General features: G+C 34.5%; 1 protein-coding gene across 4 annotated transcripts in view; it reads right to left on the bottom strand.

Annotated features, from left to right (window-relative positions):
• Positions 1–16699, bottom strand: part of LOC124369526 (transcription factor EC) — a 153412-nt gene extending 136713 nt beyond the window's left edge. The window contains exon 1 of one of the 4 annotated variants that reach the window (XM_046827548.1): positions 16251–16699. In XM_046827548.1, the coding sequence (XP_046683504.1) occupies positions 16251–16411 (161 nt within the window). In that variant the 5' untranslated portion in view covers positions 16412–16699. Of the gene's footprint in view, positions 1–1893; positions 2351–16250 lie in introns of those variants that run through there. The other 3 variants (XM_046827549.1, XM_046827546.1, XM_046827547.1) reach the window with 3 other exon arrangements.
• Positions 16700–22127: the final 5428 nt, after the last annotated feature.

Below are 22127 nucleotides of genomic sequence, written 5' to 3' on the forward strand. Positions count from 1 at the left end.
TTATACATACGTACAAAATACGGCAAAAGTATAACAGATTTTATTACTGCAATTGATTTTATTTGTGTCCGTTAACATAGTTCTAGGACATAATAAGCATAACGATGGAAAGCATACTGAGGAATAATTACACACATTTCTACAAACAGCATTCCTAACTATCAAAAGGGGTTTCAAGCGTTCACGCGCCTTATCCCATTTATGTATCTGAAAGTTTTCTTCCTTAACAAATAATAGTAAGTAAATAGGAAAATATTAAAAGTTAGTTTTTTTTATGTGTTTTAAAGACGATTTAAGTTATTTTCTAAATGCTATGTACAAGTTGGATTTATAGAAGACAATCTTTCAATTAACCTTTTATACCAGAAGTAGTAAGGACATTTTGAAATAGAATCCAATGTCCAAAAAAGCCAGATAAACATTACCAGATCCCTTGTAATATGTTATGTAATTTAATTTCTCTGAACCTTGTAACATTTATGAACTACAGATTACCCAGCGGTAAACCCAGGTAAATATCACCAGATCCCTCGCATTGCATTATGTAATTTGATTTCTCTGAACCTTTAAAAGTTTATGAAAAACAGATTACACTACAATAGGAGGTTTACAATAGGCCCTGTATATTTCATAAGACGGGTAATTTTATGTCATACACCACAATACCTAGCAGAACTGCAAAGTGGCAAACAATATCCTTCTATGATTGTTTATATTTTGCACCATGACTACATAATTAGTTTTAAAAACTATTTGAACGATTTATATTAACTATGTAATCAAGACATGCCTTCTCTGTACCTAAACAAATATTTGTGAGTAGAAAAAGAGCTAGTATCGGTGTAAGATGATCCTTTATACACGTGGATACTTTATCAATCCCCCTTCATCGAAAATATAGGACACAATATTCCATTCCTGACCCGTAACATAGACACAATCGATTGTTCGGTTCATATTAAACAACATCCATATTACATGGTCTGTTTAACACAAGGAGTTACTAATTGGAGGCCACATTCCAATCCATCGTGCCGCCTAAAACTCGCACTCCATCAAGGGATGGCAACACTAAACCAGAAAAATAAGGATAAAAACGTCTAATTCGCGAGAACCCATTGTAACTAATGCTTGATGGAATTAAACTAAACTACAAACTACAAAATTATACAATAATATAAGTTTGAGCACATAGATTCTTCGATCTTGTAAATTATTCAGCTATACTTATTACAAGGTATCTAAATTGACATGTGTTGATCTAGGTTTACAATTGGACAACCTTCAAATTATTGGCATGGCACCACCAATGCAGTCACTGATCGCTCTGTGAGACGCGACAGTCTTGATTGCTTCCATTTCCACTGCTACTGCTTTTCCCGTTGTGTATTAATATATCAATGTTTATGTCTTTTGCCACTTTCACGCAAGATACTCTTTCGACGACTTTTCATAAATCGGTAGACAGAAAAAGAGAACCAGTGTTCGAACCTGCAGTTCATGATGTGCACGTTGCATGAAACCACGTTTCCTTAAAACATAGCTCAGCCACTACCGAAAACATAAACGCTGAGAATGGAATGTTAAAATTGTTGTTACTCTGATGTATTTAGTCATATTCTGGCGTACACGTCGAAATTCAGTGATAAATATCTCAAAGAATTAAGATAAGCAAACCGTGCTCTGGTTTGTTAACACTAATAAGTGTAATATTCATACTTAAACATTATGACAGTCATCCTTGGATTTCAACTGTAACAGACTTTTTAACTAATTATTACGGTTCTGTAATGGCTAGAATTGCGATTTACTAGTGATCGATGAGACTACTTGTAACACTTCCTGTACAGCTAATCTCTCGCTCCTCAGCCGGAGGTCGCTACAGCAACTTACGTGGGAGGTACCGGAGACCAGCTGAGGTAGTTGTCCGCAGGCGAGAGAGGGTGCGGAGGACGAGGGGTGGGCAGAGGATCGATCAATCCGGGGTCCATGTCCAGGATCATCTTGAGATCCTCGTCGATACCTATGGTGAAGTTAAGCCGCAAGTAATCCTTAGGTTTATCCATGCTCCGCTGCCCGCACACGGTACCTCGCAGTCGTTACACCACCCGACATGGTCCTCACTACACTCGCACTTCCACTTGAGTGACACACCGACACCGATGTTTGATTTATTCCTCCCTCCCTCCCTCTCCCCACGAGTTATTTCTGCGACTGCCGCGATGTCGCAAACCGCGATCTGACCGGTCGGTTGGCAGTCGGCAAAGGCGATAGGTAAAGGCGCAGCAGTCACCCATCTACTGAGACTTCGACTGACCGTCGGTTCCGCGAACGTCGTTAGACGAGCGAATCGCCAGCTCTCGGTCTCTCTTCTCCCAAAATAACGCTAAGCCTGCGCTCGCCTCTCGCATCTCGCACGCCAAGCACTCCCCCACGCACGCTCGCAGACACGCTACACGCCACAATGTTTATTTACATCCGAACACATTTTCGATCCTACTTGTATTAATGGTCAAGGTCGCGCATACCTCAGCGGCTCGCATATCGTGACTGTGCAGTCGTTAGACCCACTCGCTTATACGTTTTACTTTCAGCGACAACTATATGGAGCTTTATTGTTAATAACAATAAAACTACTACAATTATTACACCAACCCTGAATAGTTTTTTAATGTTGGAGGTCCTCGGTGCTCTTTGTGCGGGTCAATACCTTACTACGCATTATCAAAATACATTTCCCCATCATAAGATAATTTCAAAGACTTGGAAGTAAACAGTTTTCAAATTAATTCGTGTATACCAATCTAAACTATAAACATGTACACTTAGCTTTGAACGAACAATATTTTTGGTATATCTTATCAATTGTTGACATCACAAGTTTTTAATTATATAAGAACTAAACGTTATCCTGACTAAGCCTGCCTGAATCAACTATGTACATTCGGTACTGGAATTTGTAACTAATTAACAAATTTGTAACTATTTTGGTCATTCGCCATTGTCGAAAGCTACCTTCAAATTGTATTAAACATCTAATTTACATATTCAATATTAAGTGCCAAGACTTCTGAGAATATTTACATCGGATATAAAAGATAGGAAAAACCATTTCCACGGAATAACTTTCCCTTATAACACAAACTTCAAAAAGTCCTGTAAAGGTTGAATTTTGACTAGGTTTACAGTTTAATTTATAGTTTTTCACTAATTTATTCGGAAATGAATTGCATTCACGCGCTTTTCTACAATATTTTATTTCTTTATGCATTAACTACACAATATGCTTATGCATACACTATATATTACTCTCTATTTTATTTTCTATTGTGTATATTGTGTAATTTTGGATTACTTTTGTTGCATATTGTAACTACATACCACGTAACAAAACAACTCTGAAGTGCAATCTTACTCTTGTTAGACATGAGTTGAAATGTTTCCCGCCAACAATGAAACTAATTTCACAGATACAGTATTTCGTTTTTTGAATGGTCTGAGAATAAAAACCACGGACATATACATTGTTAAGAATCACATAGGTAGACTAAACGTGTTATTGCCCCCTAGTGAAAGGGGGAGGAGGAGATGCAGAAGACAACTGCAACATTAAGACTCAGTGGACCGGCCGAAAAACTTAGATTAGATACACAGTATTGGAAATATTATTTGTTATAAACCGTTTAGTAATCCATAAATAAATTTGCGTCTCAAATAATTTGGTACAACATGTGTAGTTTAATAAAATGCTTTTCAAAGTTAGGTACTTACATTAAGCAAAAAAAAAAAAATGGGGATCGAGTTTAAAACGCCAAGAGAACTGAAAGCTCAATTTGGTTATCAGGTCGGTGACCTTCGCACTTTTTCTCAGTACGATTGACCGTGCACTGTATCGACTCTCCCCCTTATTCTGTTGATAAGATTCTCGCATAGGCCAGTGGCCCATGAAGACGGGCAGAATAATGCTTAAAAGGGGATCGGCTTCTACTTTAAATTAAAAAAATAAAAATTATTTTGCAATGGAAATAGAAATATTTTAGATACGTACATATTATTACAGTTTCCACGGTTATGAGCTTCAGATGTTAAGCGAAATTGCAAATGGTTTTTATTTTAGGCTTTGCACGAGTATGACCACTTCTGGTTCAACGACCACATTTTCGGTACAATCGATGATTTTGTATTTATGCCCCGACAAAGAAAATATATGCATGCGTAAATCTGAGAAGCTTACTTGTAATATCACTACAATTAGTGGGCCAGGTGATCTGATTCATCCTGTACACAATTAACATTGAATTTATTGGTGAAAAAGGCTAATTTACTTATATTAACTCATTTACTTATATCATCAGTAATCAAAAACATGTCACTCCATGAAGTCATAATGCCTATAAATATATTCTTATACATAATTTATATTCTTTTGTTCAGCAATTTTTCTTGGATTGTTGTTTATAAAATGCTTGAAATTACTACTTTAAATCCTTATAATTCTTCGTGGTGTGATACAATTTTTGTTATATTATTCTTGTTTACAGGAAAGCTATCTTTAAGACTTTCGAGTCTGAAATTTATAAAAGTTCAACCTAAAACAAGTTTCATCCCTTTAAGCACCTATAACAGTAAGTAAAAAGCAGATATGTATATTTTATTCACTATTTATCAATCATGTGGAAGAAAACATTGATAATAAACAACATTCAACCAAATTAAATTATAAATAATATGTTTGGAGTGTAAGCCACAATTTCTAAGATGAAGACTTTGCATGTTTTGTTATTTATTTAAGATATTAATCTTTGATCATACAGCAGTACCACTTTATGGGTATAACTGTAAAACTAACTGTGTAACTGTTAAATAACTATAAATGTATTGTTTATATACTCTAAGAGAAATTGATAATTTAACTTAATAATTAGAAGCAATATATACTGTTGCAGGGTATGCCTTGCTATGTTGTCACACAAGGCTCTTTTATCAGTCACCCTGATATGTGATAATTGACAGTCTACAAGTCTACTCTATCAGGCAATTCTGATCCTTACACTATGGAGACACATTCTGATCTGTCACTCACACCTCACAACTTGTACTTGGCAGAGTTTTAGAGCACTGCTGCCGGTATCTAACAAGCTTCAGCTCATGCAGTAACTATGTCCTGACGTCCTTCTATTACTGCTATCCAGCCTATGAGACCAGCATCTTTAGAGGACATTAATGACATCTGGCCATCGGTTTTTATCTGTTTTTTTTTACGATGTATCTCGTTTCTGGGATGATACCATTTACCTTTTGAAAGTGGTGTGTAGAATTTTGATGTACAACATGGTCCATAAAGCTCTTAAGCTGAAAGTGTCACATATCTAAGCGAGAACCTATTCTTTAGTGGAATGGATTACAACTATAGCATAATGTAAGTTCTACTATTTTTTATTGTTTTAAAAATATTTTAGTAAGTGATTTTGATATAGTTCAAGAGTACATAGAAATAATGTTTTTTTATGTATCTGAATCATAGTTCAATAGCGATAGCGAGAGTTTTTTACGAAAGGATTCAAACCGAAATTCCTCACATCAATATGTAAAACAGTGGTAGAAAACACCATTATAAAGGACCAATGAGAAAAACTGCCTCCTCACAAACAACAGGCTAAAGAAATGTGTGCCTTGGTGGACAAGGTTTAGGCACTTAAAAACAAAACTAGATAACTCCGTAAACGGGCAAAAAGAACAGATGAATAGTTCGTATATCTTAATGCCTTAAATGAATATAAAAAAGGAATTAGGAAAAACAGAAGAAAAAACTGGAGACTTCTGTTAAAAAATTAACAACCTACCAGAGGCTGCCAGGCTTAAAAACTCTCAAAACTGAACAATCAAACCCTATGGGGTCTTTACTAATGGCTAATGGCAGCCTAACAGTGAGCAAGAAGGAGACATTGAATTGTTGCTGGAGACACATTTTCCAGGTGGACTCTCAACATGTGATGAGATTTTCTATTCTCTGGCAGTGGAGGGATCCGGCCATGAGGTTTCAAAATCCAGCAAACAAACAAAAAGAATCTTTACAGCAGAAAGCATTAAATACGCAATAACATTCTTCAAGCCCATTAAATCACCAGGGGCAGATGGAGTCTTTCTGGCCCTTCTACAAGAAGGGTCGGATATTCTCTTAAATAACCTTATAACCCTGTTTAGAAGCAGCTATGCCTTTTGATTGTATCCAAGGAACTGGAGAGCGGCACTTGTGGTGTTTGTGCGGAAAAAAGGTAGAGAATCGTCTCAACCTAGTCGTATAGGCTTATTAGCCAAACCTTCTTCATGCTGAAATCTGTGGAAAAAATAATAAATAGACATATAAGGGATTAAACCTTACTAGTACATCCACTCAGTTTGTAACAATACGCACACGTTGGAGGAAAGTCAACCACCAACGCTCTCCCCAGTTTGGTGGTGATTGTGGAGGACACCTTCAAACAAAAAGAAGTCCTAAGCAGCGTCTTTCGACATTGAAGGAGCTTTCGACCAATTAGCACACGAATCCATGGAGGCAGCAATGGAAAAGTTTAATGTTCCAAAACAATCCTGTCAAATGGATAGCAGTCCTCCTAAAAAGTTGACAAGTAAGTGCAATGTTCAGAGATTTATTGGCCACAATCACCCCCTGGAGAGGATGCCTCCAGGGAGGGGTACTGTCTTTCCCTTTTTGAGCAATGAAGGTTGACGATCTCTTGATAAAAGCAGAGGAAGGGGATTAAATCTACAATGACGACCAAGTGCTTGTGATCAGGGGAAGAAGTAAAGGCACGTAGGAAAGCCTTACTCAAGATGCCCTAAATACTATAAGTGACATGCTTGATATCTTTTAGTAATACTTTGAAGGCCTTAGCTTATTGTTTTACGTAGTATCTAACGTTTCTGGTATGCATAGTTTTGGTAAGAGGTGTCTTTTTGTAGGTGCCACTACAATTTAATGGATTATTTGCCACTAACTTTTGCTAGGATCGTAGTAGAGATGTTTTGTTCATGTCATTATGTTTCCATTGAATAGATCTTCAAAATGACATGTCACAAAGATAGGGGTTGCAATTTGAAAATTTAAAGTTACCCCCTTCAGAGCATATATGGCTAACTGTCCTGCTATATACAAAATTGAGAAAAAATTTCCTTGGGGCGTATCTTCTCAGCCCTTCTTTGTTTGAAGTTTATTTTTGACGATGGGAGGATTGTGCATGAAACAGGATTTTTCTGGACATTTGCCATCGTTCAGTGAAACAAAAAATCAGTAACACTACGTTTCGAGATCTGCAATCTGATCTCTTGATTTACCTGAAGAAGAGATCAGATTGCAGATCTTGAAACGTAGTGAATGTCCGGAAAAATCCTGTTCTCAGCCCTAAGAATATCAGAGAACAGGAGCCTTCAAATCTGATGGCTTCTGTAAAAGTCTCAGATTATGAGAGCCTAAACTTTAAATAAGGAAGGCGCAAAGGTCCTTTCAGGACTACATGCGGAGACTCTTGTTTCTTACCCTCTAAATAAAAAATGTGCTATAACTAGTCCATAAGTTTTATGAAATTAGATCTATTGCCAATAAAAAATGAAGCATAGAAAAGTAATTGATGAGCTAACTCAAGTGGATGTTTCAGGTAATTTTACTGTGATTTCGTTGAGCTCTCTTCACCAAGTTTCAACCATAACAGGGTTATTCGTTAGTTCTGTACTTGTAATCAGGAATCTGCATAAATTTCATCCCTATAAAATGAAAGTTGTACATGAATTACATGAAAATGGTTTTAATACGAGAATAGATTTTTGTGAAGAAGTGAATCAAATTATAGTGAAATATTACTGAAGAAAATATGCATTTCTGTTGAGTGCACTTCCTTTCTTAATGGTTTTGTTAATAAACTCAACTAGGGAGATACAAATCATGCATTTGTTGAAGGTCATTTCCAGTAGCCGCTAAAGTGAAATGTCTGAACAGAGATTTTTGGAGACACTCGTTAAAGACGTACATGAATCAATCATTATTGATTACCTTAGCTCAAAGCTCAGCTCTGCTCTCTTTGCTCTCAAAAGGATAAAAGCTACGGGCACAACATCTGCTCTAAAAATAGCCTACCACTCTCTCTTTGAGAGCCATCTTCGGTATGGAATCATCCTTTGGGGGAGTTCTTCAAATGGTAATCTCCAGAGGGTACTAATCTTGCAGAAGCGGGCCATAAGAATCATGGCCGACCTCTCTTCCCGAGACAGCTGCAGAGAATCTTTTACTGAACTCGACATTCTCACTGTGACTTCAATTTACATCATCGAAGTCATCATATATGCTTCCAAGCAAAACTTCCCGAGAAACAGTGAGGTGCACAACTACTACACTAGACAGGCTCAAGCTCACCGTCTACCAGCTCATAGAACAACGCTCTTCACCAAAAAACCATCATTTGCTGGAACCAAGCTTCTGAACTCCCTTCCTGATGCCATCAAGACCGGCAACGCTAAAACTCTAAAAAGAAGACTACACAAGTGGCTGGTGAAGAACTCTATCTACAGTCTTGATGAGTTTTATGACATTCTCAACTCCTGACTTGTAATGTTTTTGTTGTTAATTTTTGTTCTTTCCTTTCAATGTTATGTTTCATAACTTATTATTTTTATTATTGATTGACAACTATTCTGTTCTTGATGATCATGAATAAAGCATTCTGTATTCTGTATTCTGTATTCTGATTTGATAGAAAACATATAAATAAGATGGCAATTTAAAATATGGAGAAAATATGGTGTATCACCAACATGGTATGGCCTCCTCACTACTTAGGGGATGTGTAAGATTGGTTCTATCAGTATTATCCAAACTGATAGATTGGACACAAGGGTTCAATTAAATGGTAAAAAATTTATTTGACATTTTATTTACAAATTTCTAAGATCTTGAGGTTAGTTATGGTAATAACTATAACCTCATGGTTATGGTTAGGTTGGTTTTGGTAATATGGTATATTTTATAAATTAGGTCATTAGACTTGGTTGAGATGTATGACATTTTACAATCAAATAATTTTAAAATAAGAGTATATAGTTTCTTCATTTTTATAAATCCAATGCCACTCTTGTTTATTGTGCATCACTCGTATTAATTTACAAAAGTTAACTAGATATATGAATACATGAACAAAAAAAATCAACAAAGTAGTTTTTAAAAATATTGTTTAAGTGAAATGAAACATATTTGCCGTCAGCAACTATTATGTAACTTCTCTCATTTACCGTGTCTCGGAAGATTCCATTGAAACCAGTGTTATACTAGATCATATATAAGATAGATCATGTTGATACTGATTGCTTTAATTATTAAAATGAACATCTGTAGGCAATGAAAGACAACATCCGACTCAAATTATTATTAATGAAGAAAAATGTCCATTGGGTGAAGTGAAAAAAACGTAATACTGTACTTGGTTTGATCTCCTAATTCTGAAACAGATGCATTGCATCAATTGAATAAAAGGGCAACTGCTACTGTAGATTAGTTCTTGTACCAGATTTTTCAGTATTTATTTCACATTGATTTCAACTACTGTTTAGCAACATTACGATACTGAGGTAAGTTTCTCCATAACAATACCATTATTGTGAGCAACATAATTTATTAACACTCCAGTGGCCGTGCTAGTGACATAATGTGAACTATATAAAAGCATGACCTAAGGACAATCAATTTTTTTCAATATTACGTAACTTTTACATCAGTTTTTAGAGGTTTAAATATAACAGGCCTTATTATGATAACTATATTAAATTCTTTGTAGATATTATTAAAAGCACACACACAAAGCTTTTTCAAGTGACTGGAAATATACATGAATGTACCTGGTGTTTTAACAAGTCAAAGCAATAGTGTAATTCAGTGATAATAATGGTATTAGCCCTCAGAGTAGTTGTTTATGACACCAGCACTTAATCCCATTCAAGTTCCTTTTCATTCTCCTCATGGTTTCTAATTAGATCAAAACTATTTAGAATCCATTTTAATCATTATATATGAATCAATTCAGATCCTTGCTAATGAGAGTTGTAAAATTATTGTTATGTATTGTAGTTTGTGAGAAGTGAAAAAATGTCATGGATAAGATATCAAAACGACAGTTGTGTCCACATATAGTCTTTCTGGTAGTTAGTTGTTTATGGTGTCTGCAATTATCATTGGACTTCCTGTATGTTTACCTATGAAATCCAATGAGATTGAACTCACTGAGAATCTTCGTGAAAGTGCACTTGAAGATATTCAGATTCATGTTAGTGAATGTTTTAACTTTCTCATTATATCGTTAACTTTATGGGAAGTGAACTAATTATATTTTATGATCTTCGTAATTTTTTATTTCATTCAACCACAAGCATATATCATGTTCACGGTTCCAATCTTCCATTTTTAAGCAAAAAAACCAACCACAGATAAAATGGTCTAAGATCAAACAAACATAAGAAGATTGAGTATGTTCCAACTATGTGAAAATATATGAATCTCTTAAGCAAAGGGTCATCTGCACTCTGAATAAGCCCAAAAATGTGAAAACATTATAAGTAAATAATCAAAAATCACTCAATATGTGACTTAAAATGCAACTAACTACACCAATAAGAACAGCTGAAAATAAGTGGAAGTTGGATTACTATAAAACCATGAGTGTTAATTCTAACTGGCACAATAATCAAATCCCTGGGATACATACAGACCCGTTTGATCAATACAGTATCAAAGTGCTTAGTGTGCCTATTTTCTCTAATATTAGTGAAATGAGGAAGAGGTCTCATACTTATGGAAAAAATGTATGGAAAAAATTACTTCTTTACATTTGCTTCACCTCAATTACTTTTATAGTAGGCATACAGCAATTTGAGAATTACCTATTTACTATTTAGTCATTAATGGTCAAATGATTCTGGCCAAATGAACTAGTAGCCAGCCAGTACCCTATATTATCTTACCACGAATAAAATTAACAATGTTTATATTTCATAGTATACGGTGGAACAAAATAAGTTAATACTCATTGCTTCTGAAAAAAGACTGGTTGATATGGTATATTATGGTCATATACAGTGTTTTGAGTGGCACTAATGGCAAAAAAAAAAACAGGAACCCTTCCTCTTTCTAATTAGTGGAAAATTTTAACAACGTAAGCATAGTAAAATGTGATAACGCTTTGTATTTTTTTTTGTCAACCTTCATAGTCTATAGCTGTTTACACTAAAGAGATCAGTTTTTTTGAATAGGCCTTACAATAGGAAAAATTACATTATTTTATTCTAATATGCTCCCATTTTATAATATTCTTTAGAACAGGTTAAAGAAACGTACACTTACCACATCAAGTAGTTAATACAGTCGTTAAACAATCAAGTATATAACTTAAGCCTGATTTATTGCTGGATTAATGCACTTGCATTCATGTACGGTATGCTATTTCTTCTTAAATAGATTGTTTCACCAAGAACTAAAATTGAAAACTGTACTGAAAACATGACTGAAATATTGAACTTAATTGTTGTTGACCTACGATAAGTCGCAATTCTGTCTTTTCAACCGGCATACAATATTTTCATTTACTACACAATGTTTTGTGAGATGGACCGGCTTCTTCACTCATATTAATAAATCAGTGTTAATGAGAAGTAATCAGTGTGGTAAATATATTATCATTAATTCATTTACTATAAAATAAGTAAATGAATAACTAATCATGTTATGAATGCAATTTAAACACAAAAAGTAATTTTTCTTAACATAAGTTACTTAATATTAAACTTTTGCAAAATGACTGAGTATGACAAAATTACGTTTCACAAATGGTTTCGACCAATAAAGGGTTAACCCTTACAGTGCCATTGTTTTAACACTAGTCAAAAGTTTAACAATATTTTTACGGGTGTTATCCAAACTGTTTGTACTAACACTGTATATATAACCTCTGGAGGGTTCACTTCTAGCTGGTTTATACCTTTCAGTTGAACTCACAGCGAAAGCCGATATGTCACTTAAATCTGGGCAACCTAATGGATCACTCTTCTAGGGCAGCAGGTGATGAAGACAGCCGCACTAACCACAATGAAGCTTCTGGGTACAAAGATGTTAAAGGCTACCTCCTCAGAAGGTCATATGAAAGTATCCCAGGAATTTCCTGAGGCTGAAATGATATCCAATGTGTCAGAAGATATAGTTACGAAATACTTCTTTCACAAACCATACACAGTCTCTATTGTAGAGAGGGAGAAATGGAGTAAAAAGGAGGCCAGAAGTTTTATACAGATGGTTTGCGCCTTGACTCTAGGGCAGGATTCGGAATATACGGACCAGGAGTTAACATAGCTGTCCTCGTGGGAAAACACGCCACGGTCTTCCAAGCGGAAGTTATGGCAATAGAATCATGCACCCGAAGACTCATACAAATGAGGCCAAAAGGAGCAAAATATTGCAATACTCTCTGACAGCCAGGCTTCACTAAAGGTAATTGACACCTGCTCATTTGATTTGAAAGCAGTCTGGGAATGCAAGAATGCTCTGGTAGAACTGGTAAAGAAGAACAGTTACACTCAGTTGGGTTCCGGGCCATGAGGGCATTCACGGTAATGAAAAAGCAGATATCCTTCCCAAAAAAGAAACAGAGTCCCTAATGGTAGGGCCAGAGCCGGGCTGCGGAGTAGCTTTTTCCTACAGCAAAGCTCTCATTAAAGATTGGGATAAGAGGAATAGATCTGTTAAATGGAGTAGGGACTCAGGATTAAGACAATCACAAATGTTTATCTCTCCTTATGCTAAAGGGCGGGGATCTCTTCTATATCATAAGAATTGAAGAATTTGAAGAATTGAAGAATTGAATTTATTTCCAACAGCAAATATGTACAGTCATTAACAAAATACAATCTTTGGAAAGACTGACCACTTTTACAAGTAGTGTGGCCAGTGCGAGTACTTAAATTACAAGTATCTTATCTGCGTCCAGATAAAAGTTCAATTGTTTCAGCCGGGCTGGTCTCTGTGGCGTCCACATAAGTCTTATCACTACTATTTATCTAAAACACTACGAACTTAAACTCAGAACCAAATCTAAAACTGAACTAAAATCTTTCTGAAGTACAACTTGTACCTTTTACTCTAAAATAGTTTTATTTATTTACACACAACTACTTTTCCTTTATATATCATAAAAATAAGTTTCTACGTTGAGAATGAACTACATTAAATAAAAATAAAACTTGGTTAGCAGTTTAAATGAAATTAAAATAAACTTTGTACACAAAAATAATTAAAATTCAATAATAAAATAATAATGATATAATAGATTACATAACATTTCAAACAAACTTAAAATTAATCCTCGTTTATTTACATGGTTTTTATTATTTTTATTTATTCAGTCTTTATTTGTACAAGTAATTTTATTTGAAAAAGAACAAACAATCCTCTATTGTCAGTAAAAACTCTTTTAATTTCCTATAAAAAAAACTTATCGTTAACGGCAATTTTCAACTCATATGGTAATTTATTGAATAGTTTCGGCCCATTGTACATAAAAGACTGCTTTACGATTGATTTATTGACTTTTGGTACTCGAAACATTCTCTGGTCTATACTTCTAGTACCGTAATTTAAGTCCGTAGTTACCACTTTTAATGTAAAATAGCCTAAGTACCTTAAATACAAATAGATGTTGCAAAGGTAGTATTTTTAAGTTTAGCAAAAATTGGGAAAGAACTATCACGTCTTTTCTTATGAGAAATAATTCTTATAAAATGGTTTTGCACAACTCTTAATTTTTCTATTAGATATTTAAAAGTACTTCCAAAGCAAACTAACCCATATTGTAGTCTTGATTCGACCAAAGCAAAATACAGAGTTTGTAACAAATGTTCGTCACAAAAATTTCGTAGAAAGTAAAATTTTCTAATTGAAGATTTTAAGAATAATAAGAAGGATATAAGAAAGATTGTAGGAATACTGACAGGACATGGTCCCCTTAGAAAACACCTGAAGAATGCAGACTCGGCGGAGAAGCAGAATTAGCGGAATACGTACGGTTAAGTTGTCCTGCTATAACTACATAAAAACCTTATGGATGTCCAGGAGTGGCAAATCACTAACCGCAAATGTTGAGATTCTGGAGTGCAAGGGCAAGGGTAGTTTGATAGGTCAAAGGTTCTTGCCAGCCTAGACTTAAGGATGCCTGCTTTGACTTGCCACTCTCTGCCTGCTTTGACTGGAAAGGCTTGTTCAGAGCTGGCTTTCCCTTCCGAGAAGACATGACTGACACTAATGCTCTAAATTTCTCCTCACGGATCTCAACAGGAGACAGCCCCTACCCCCTTATACCCATCCAGAATATCCTGTCACTCCGGAAGCAGTGCAAAGGTCCTTTTAGGACTAGGTGCAATTTCTAAGCTTCTTACCCTAAGAGAACAAAAACAAAATAAAACACTGTATATAGAGCCTACACTCAAACGACTCAAAATGTAACAAAATTTTTCTGACTTTGTTTTTTTAATTTGACACCCAAACTTTTTTTTAATGTGTCCTAATTATTATCACATAAAATAAAAATATTACAGTGTTTTTATGACAGGCCATTTTGAACGTAAATGTTTGTCACTGCTACTGATTTATAAATTTTGTTTGTGCACTATATAACATGTGTAACAGAAAGAACTTTTAATGTAAACTGGTATAAAATGCGTGTAAAAATATATTTTTTCTCAACGTCTGGTAAACTGGTCATTGGCAATTTATACATGTTTTTACAATGCTCAGAAACCCAGACGTCAGCACTTAATACATGTTCTTGAAACGTCTGGTTACCCAGACTGATACAGAAAGGGTTCAATCAGAAGTAGATTACCGATCTGACATGAGGCTACAGTATAATAAACGGCCACCAACATCATCAGATGATTATCAAATTTAAATATCGATATTATCGAATATGACATTTTACCTAGATATTAAAAATTAATCATTGCCAGCTTTCTCTATTTAGACTAAGTTATATCATTACCAGCTGTTGCTAGTGACATCATTACCAGATGTTGTTATTTTGTTTATGTAGGAGAAGGCGTGACAATGACAAGAACAATGGCGATGAATATGCAAATATTGTCTCAAAATGTTTTTATAAACACTAAGCAATGTTTTAAATAACTGCAAGAAAAGGAGGTAGCTCCTTAAATCCAAAATCTTGTTTGTAGTGAGGATATGAAAACTAGAATTAAAGGTGGAAATCAAATAGTGTTTCGTTACAAGAAAATTCAGAACAAATACAATGTTGCAAAGAACGCATGTGAGAAGACTTTTTTAGAACATTCTAAATTTTGTTTGAAGAATATACCAAAAATCATATACTATTTTAGTTAAAATCAAACAAACTATGACATATTAATTAATGAAAGTAGTTTTGACGGCATCAGTACCTGCAGAAATACCATTTCAGATTGGCTAAAGTAATCGTTTGTACTACGCTGCTCAAAAATACTTTAAATAAAGTTTCGATATTATAGGTAATCTGGAACAAATACATTTCTTTTACATATAAAAGTATAATTTCTCTATATTAACATTTTTTAAGGCTAAAACGTAATCCAGTTTGACATCATCGTTCAAAATTTATTCAAAGTAAAAATGTGTTTGGAAATAAATTCAAAATTAAAATCAGGTGTTTTAGTTACTGACTAATGGTGGCAAGAACAATGATGTATGTGTCTTCTTTGTTTCACAAGCAGTCACATTTATCCTTGAAAATACATAATATAAGTTAATGTTATTGTTTTGTTGTAATTATACTAAGTATATTTTAATTTGTAAATTATATTAATATTTATACATTAATTTCTAAGATTGAAAACTAGCTAAACCATACTGTTTTCTTTGAAATATGTGTTACATTATTTGGTCCGATATTTTGCTTTCAGTCCTTTGGATGGTCAAGAATATCGATGTTCCCATATCATTCAATAATCACCATCCAATTGTGTTGGTGGCCGCTTATTATACTGCATCCTGGCATGACATGAAAACATCAGCAGCACATCATCAGATTAATACTTGACTGTAGTAGTCAACTTACAATATCACTAAACAAGAACATCAGTCTGTCTTATTTAACAACGCCTAGCAGTAAAGAAATTTACTGTTTGTCAGTTTGGGTATTATTGAATACAAAAGCAGCAATTAGTAATCCCAGTCTTACCTTGATGTGTCAATGGTTTTTGACTTTATTTCATTGCCTGGTGTTTCAGGGGTATGAGATAACAACAATGCTTCCATATAGTCCACATACTGTTCCATATCGACATTGCCATCTATATAATCTACCAAATCGTAGTACAGATCTACACCAGATTCATACATTGTTTTTAGAACTTTTAGAAATATGTAGGTATGTTAACAAAATTAAATAACTCACTGTTTAACCTCAAAACAATCTAACCTAAACATTTAGCTAAAATGTACATTATACTTAATTGACAACAAACAACTAGTATCTCCTCAGATTCAAATACTGAAAAATAATAAAGCCCAAACTTTAAAATGTACGTAAACCACTGTAATTTGTATGTTGATCAACAACTTCAAGGTTCACAACTAGATGGATGATTCACTCAAAGCTTGATTCCGCGCCGCGCCTCCCACACTTGATTACTAGTTTAATATTGTCCATGACGTTTGAAATTTGACAGTAGAGGCGTCTGCAGCCACTGGTTTTTAGATATTACAACAAATAACTCATGCAAGCATATTTTTACTATCAAAACAATTAATCAAAATTAGTAAACAACTACTGTTTACCATATTACATTTTGTCCCCTTTTAGCCAGATTATATAAGCGTATGTGGTTCATTATATCCTGAATAACTAATTTTGTTTATCACTGTTGTGAATTTAAATAAGTAAAATTTAGTATGTATAATGTAACAACCATTAAAACATACCATCGACTAGTAAAAGTCCATAAATAACTTTCATTTATAATATAATTCTCCATCAAAAATTAAAAATTATTTTCATATGAAAGATCGACCTTGGAAATATGCAGACTGGTTTGGGGTAGTATCTATTGTTGGTACTTGACAGCATGCGTCTTACATGATTCAAAATATGACCATTGTCTCAATGTACAGAACGTTCTCTCTCACAGGAGCAGGCGTTGTCTATTCCTTTTTCTTTTTCCTGCGTAGTCTCTGGTGGATTAACACAGTTCTTAATTTACAACAGATATTTTTTTTTTAATTCAATTGTTTGGAAAGGTGTAAAGTAAGTCTATTTCTAGACCTTTCTAAATCATTCAACTATGTGGAACTTGAAAAGAAAGTGATGTTCGGGATCTACCACAATAATGGCTGGCTTCTTGTTTCAAGGACTGAGAGCAATGCATGCGATTTCAAAAGTCCGTTCAAGCAAAATTCAAATGACTCACGGAATACCCAGGGATCTATCCTTGGATCTTTATTGTTCTCGGTATACGTCAACAAATTGAGTAGTGTTGTCCCAAATGATATTTGATTAAGTATGATAATGACACTTTTTGAAACGTACCTAACACACAAAAACTGGGGTGAAAATCTTTTTACGTATTTTACTTACATCAATTTGATAACTAAACTATAAAATCGAATGTTATCAGTTATTGCTTAAGATAGCAGGAATTTGCGATGTCGGCTGCTGATTTTGTTGATGATGGCCTCTTATAAACAACTGACACGACAACATTTCTGGGAATGTACCTTGATCGAGGGCTAGCATAGAAAAGTCAGGTTGACAGCTTTGTCTAGAGTTCCTTCAGGAATTTATGTTATACACAACCCAACAGATGTTTGCACCATTGAAGTCTTGAAGATGGCTTATTACTGCCTTATTCATTTTATGTACGGAATTAGACTGGGGGAGGGGCTGTACAAAACAAAAAATGGAACGGGTCTTCAGACTCCAAAAAAGTAGTCAGAAGCATTGCAAAATTGCATTTCAGAGCTTAACGCCAATATGCTTTCTAGGAGCTTGGGTTTCTGTCATTTTCATTTTTTTTTTTGTTTTTTTTAGCGTTGGGGTATTGGGGTGGATTCATAGATCCTCACACGTCAACCTGAGCTTATTGTGTGCCCCTTTGATGTTAGAGGGGTAAGCCTATCTTTGTGCCCTTAATTAGGCTAAGAAGCTTTTCCCCGATACTAGCATCTGGTTCGTCGCCTGGTTGTTTATCACCGAAAAGAGCCCTTCTCCTTGCTCCCAGTCTCTCACAGTCCAGTATTATGTGTTTTGCAGTCTCTTCAGACTTATTGCAGAGTCTACACTCCGAGTCCTCATTTCGTAAACCTAGAGTGTTTAGGTGTTTCCTGAAGTGGCCGTGTCCAGTGATCAAGGCAATCACTTGCTTAACCCGATCCCTGCCCAGCCCCATCAGCCATCTGGTGAAGCCGGAGCTAGAATCAGCAAGCAGTCTTTTGCCGAGTGCTTGTCCTTGGTGACTCTGCCACCGCAAGCGGTGTGTCTTCCTGGACCATTTGTTTATACTTTGGTAAGCGGCTGACTTGCTTATACCACAACTCGGTTCTAGACCGGTGTATGGCATGCTTGCTCCGCTTTTGGCAAGCCTGTCGGCGCATTCGTTGCCACCTATGCCTGTGTGGCCCGGTACCCAACCAAGACGCACAAAGTTGCGTGATCCAAGCTTGCAGAGAGTGTTAAAGCACTCCCACACAAGCTTGGATGTAATCCTGTTGGAGTCAAGAGCTTTAAGAGCTGCCTGACTGTCTGACATTATACAGATGTTCTTTCCTTGGTACCTTCTGGCAAGGCCTAGGTTGGCACAGGCCAGGATACCATAGATTTCGGCTTGAAATATGGAGCAGTTCCGTCCCAAACTGCCGCAAAGGGCAGTTCTAGGGGATTGACTAAACACTCCATATCCAGTTCTGCCCTTAATAAGCGAGCCATCCGTGTACCAGACACAGCTCTTTCTTATTGTTGGGATGTTATCTTGCGATTTCCACTCATCTCTGGAGTAGAAGTCTGTCATTTTCATGCATCTATGTCTTGGATGTGATCATGTACTATTAAAGTGCGATTCTCTAAGAGGTAAGAACGTTCACCTCGGTGCTAGAGACAGAGGCAACTGCCACGCTCCATGTATCATAAATGTTTAAACACCTTGAAAAATGAAATGGAGAATGATTTAAAACTATTACGTTTATGGTTTGATAAAAATTACATGATTTTGAGTGAAAAAAAAACAAAGTTTTTAATTTTTGGTCTAAAGACAGAGTACAATTTGGAAACACCTTTGAAATTCCATGATTTTAATTGTTTTAACAATACCTACCAACAGTGCAATTGCATGATTATAGAACAGAACAATAGTATTAAATACCTTGGACTGATTATCGACAGTAAGCTAACATGGAAGTCACATATTTTAAAATTGAAAAAGGAACTGTACAGTAGCTTAAGAAAGTTTTATTTGCTTCGACAATTATGTCCAAGGAAGGTTATGATCAATGTGTATCACGCTCTCATTGGATCCAGGCTGGGGTATGGAATTACTTGCTGGGGTGGAGCCTACCAATTGACACTTTATCCTATTATTATATTACAAAAACACTTTGTCCGTGTGATTGCAGGAAAGGGAAAGCTTGAGCATGCCTGGCCGATTTTTCTTGATTTGAAATTGTTTCCACTAAAGCATCTATTTATTTATAAAGTCTTAAAACTATTTTTTGTAAGAAGTACAGCTTTCTCCGTAATGACTAGTAGTACAAACCATAACTTAAGACGATGTCAAGTAATGCATGTTCCGAAATCACATTCAGCAGCGTATCAAAATTTTTACAGTAGTATTGCACCCCGAGTTTTTAATACAATCATTCACCAACTTGAAATTTTTTCTAATATAAATCAATTTTTGTCTAACTTAAGAAAGTGGCTTTTTATTACAGAGAATCTAGATATTGTTTTGAAAATTGTACAATAGAACACTATTGCAACTGCAGTATTAACAGTTTTAATTGCAAATAGTTAGGTTCTCAACATATTATTTTGTATGTGGTTCTGATTGTATTTAATTTAACTTACTATAGCACAGATATTACATGTTTAGTTATTTTGATAGTTTTATATTATATTTATTTATGTCATGCCGTTTTTTAATCTTTAATAATTTTAACGTGCTGGCGATCCCACCACAGGAATTTTTCCTAGGGGATAACCTATTTATTTTGCTTAGTTATGAAAACATAATGAGTATTCATTTACAACCAATTGTTATGTTGGAAAACTTGAGTGTTTTTATCATAGTTTGTTCAATTAATGTAGTCAATGTACAACTATTATTTAAATTTAAATATAAGTATATTGTATTTTGGATGTTTGGGGTGACTGGGGCGCCCTTTGCGAGGGACTGTTTGTAATAAGTCAAAGTTTCTTGATGGTAAAATATGTTGATAGTTTTATAATATATTTATTTATTTATGTCATGCCGTTTTTATTATGGAATGGTTTTTGCGGGGGGTGTTTCGGTTTTTTCGGGCGTCTAACATGTACAATTGCATCTCTAAGAATCGATTAAAAATTATCTTTAAGTATAATATAGTTATTTATTTTTGTACATGTTTAAGGGTGTAAAATACATATTCATATAGAGTTGTAAATGTGTATTTATTGTACTAAATTGTATTGCAGCAAAATAAAGAATTTTTCTATTATATTCTATTCTATTATTCTACGGACTAAGTATTAGACACAAGTACCTATTCTAGTAGTTGTTTACATAGAATTAAGTTTTATAGAATCAACACTGTGAGTTTGGTGGAATAAGATCAAGTCATTGACCATTTACTGGTTAAATAGTAATTGAAATAAAAAAACTTTTGAAGATTCCGATTTTGAGCATTGCCTTCAATTTTACTTTTAGTGCATATTTCACTGAAATGGTAAAATATATTAAAGATATTGGTCTACTTTATAATTATATTGTTCAAAACAACATTATGTTATATTTCACATTTTAAGAAGTATTGATATGTCTACTTCATAAGATTAGCATATCAATTAACTTTTATATTGATTTTGTACATTTATTTGTATTAAGTCTACTCTGTTGTGAACGTGACAGGTTTTAAATAAATAGAGAAAATAATTAACTAAAAATCCATATGAGTATTATTAACTAAATCGGTAAGAGTACTGGATCATTTTATCATTAATATTGAAGGTAAAAGGTTAAACGTGGCAGGAATTATGACATAGATATCTGACCATGATGCACAACTTTGTCAAATATTTAACATAAATATGAGAAATAAAATGTAACTAAAAGATATTGTACACGATTTTCCAAAGATAACAAATAATGTTTCTTGAGGTTTGTCAGATAAATCATGGATATACGTGTTTACCAAGCTCCAATTAATGAAAACGTGAATTATTTTTCAGCAGATTTCCTAATATATTTTATGTTACATTCTCAAAAACTATAATGTCACAAAAAGCTAATACCAGTATAACATGGATTACTAATGCAAATAAGCACAAAAATATACAATTATCTTGGCTAAAGAAAGCTCTTAGCATCTCCAAAGGCAGAGTTACAATCTGGAATTAAGGAAGAAAACAGGAGGTTAAACCAACTGATAAACACAGCCAAAAAGGATTTTCTGATGCAAAAATACAAAATTATATGAACAAAGTCAGCATCACTTGGACATTATTCAAATTCCAAGTTGTCATAGAACTAAATTCCAATTCCAATGCAACAGTGTATTATAAATACAAATGGGTCAACCCGTTGCAGTGGCTAATGTGTTTAATAATTTATTTTTTGCCGTAGGTCAGATTGTAATTTAAAACATTTGTTTATAATGTTCGCCATATTCCAATTCTCTTATTAACATAAGTTTTCTCTCTGTACTGGTAACAGAATCACACTCAGATCAAATCATTTTATATTGTAAAAATCAACAGTCAGCAGGAATTGACGGTATTTCTATAAATATTAAAGAATCCATGCAAATTATTCTGAAACCTCTTACCCATATAATAAACTATTATTGGATAACAGAAATGTTTCCGGATAAG

The sequence above is a fragment of the Homalodisca vitripennis genome, chromosome X (assembly GCF_021130785.1).
Source record: "Homalodisca vitripennis isolate AUS2020 chromosome X, UT_GWSS_2.1, whole genome shotgun sequence".
Classification (NCBI taxonomy): Eukaryota; Metazoa; Arthropoda; class Insecta; order Hemiptera; family Cicadellidae; genus Homalodisca; species Homalodisca vitripennis.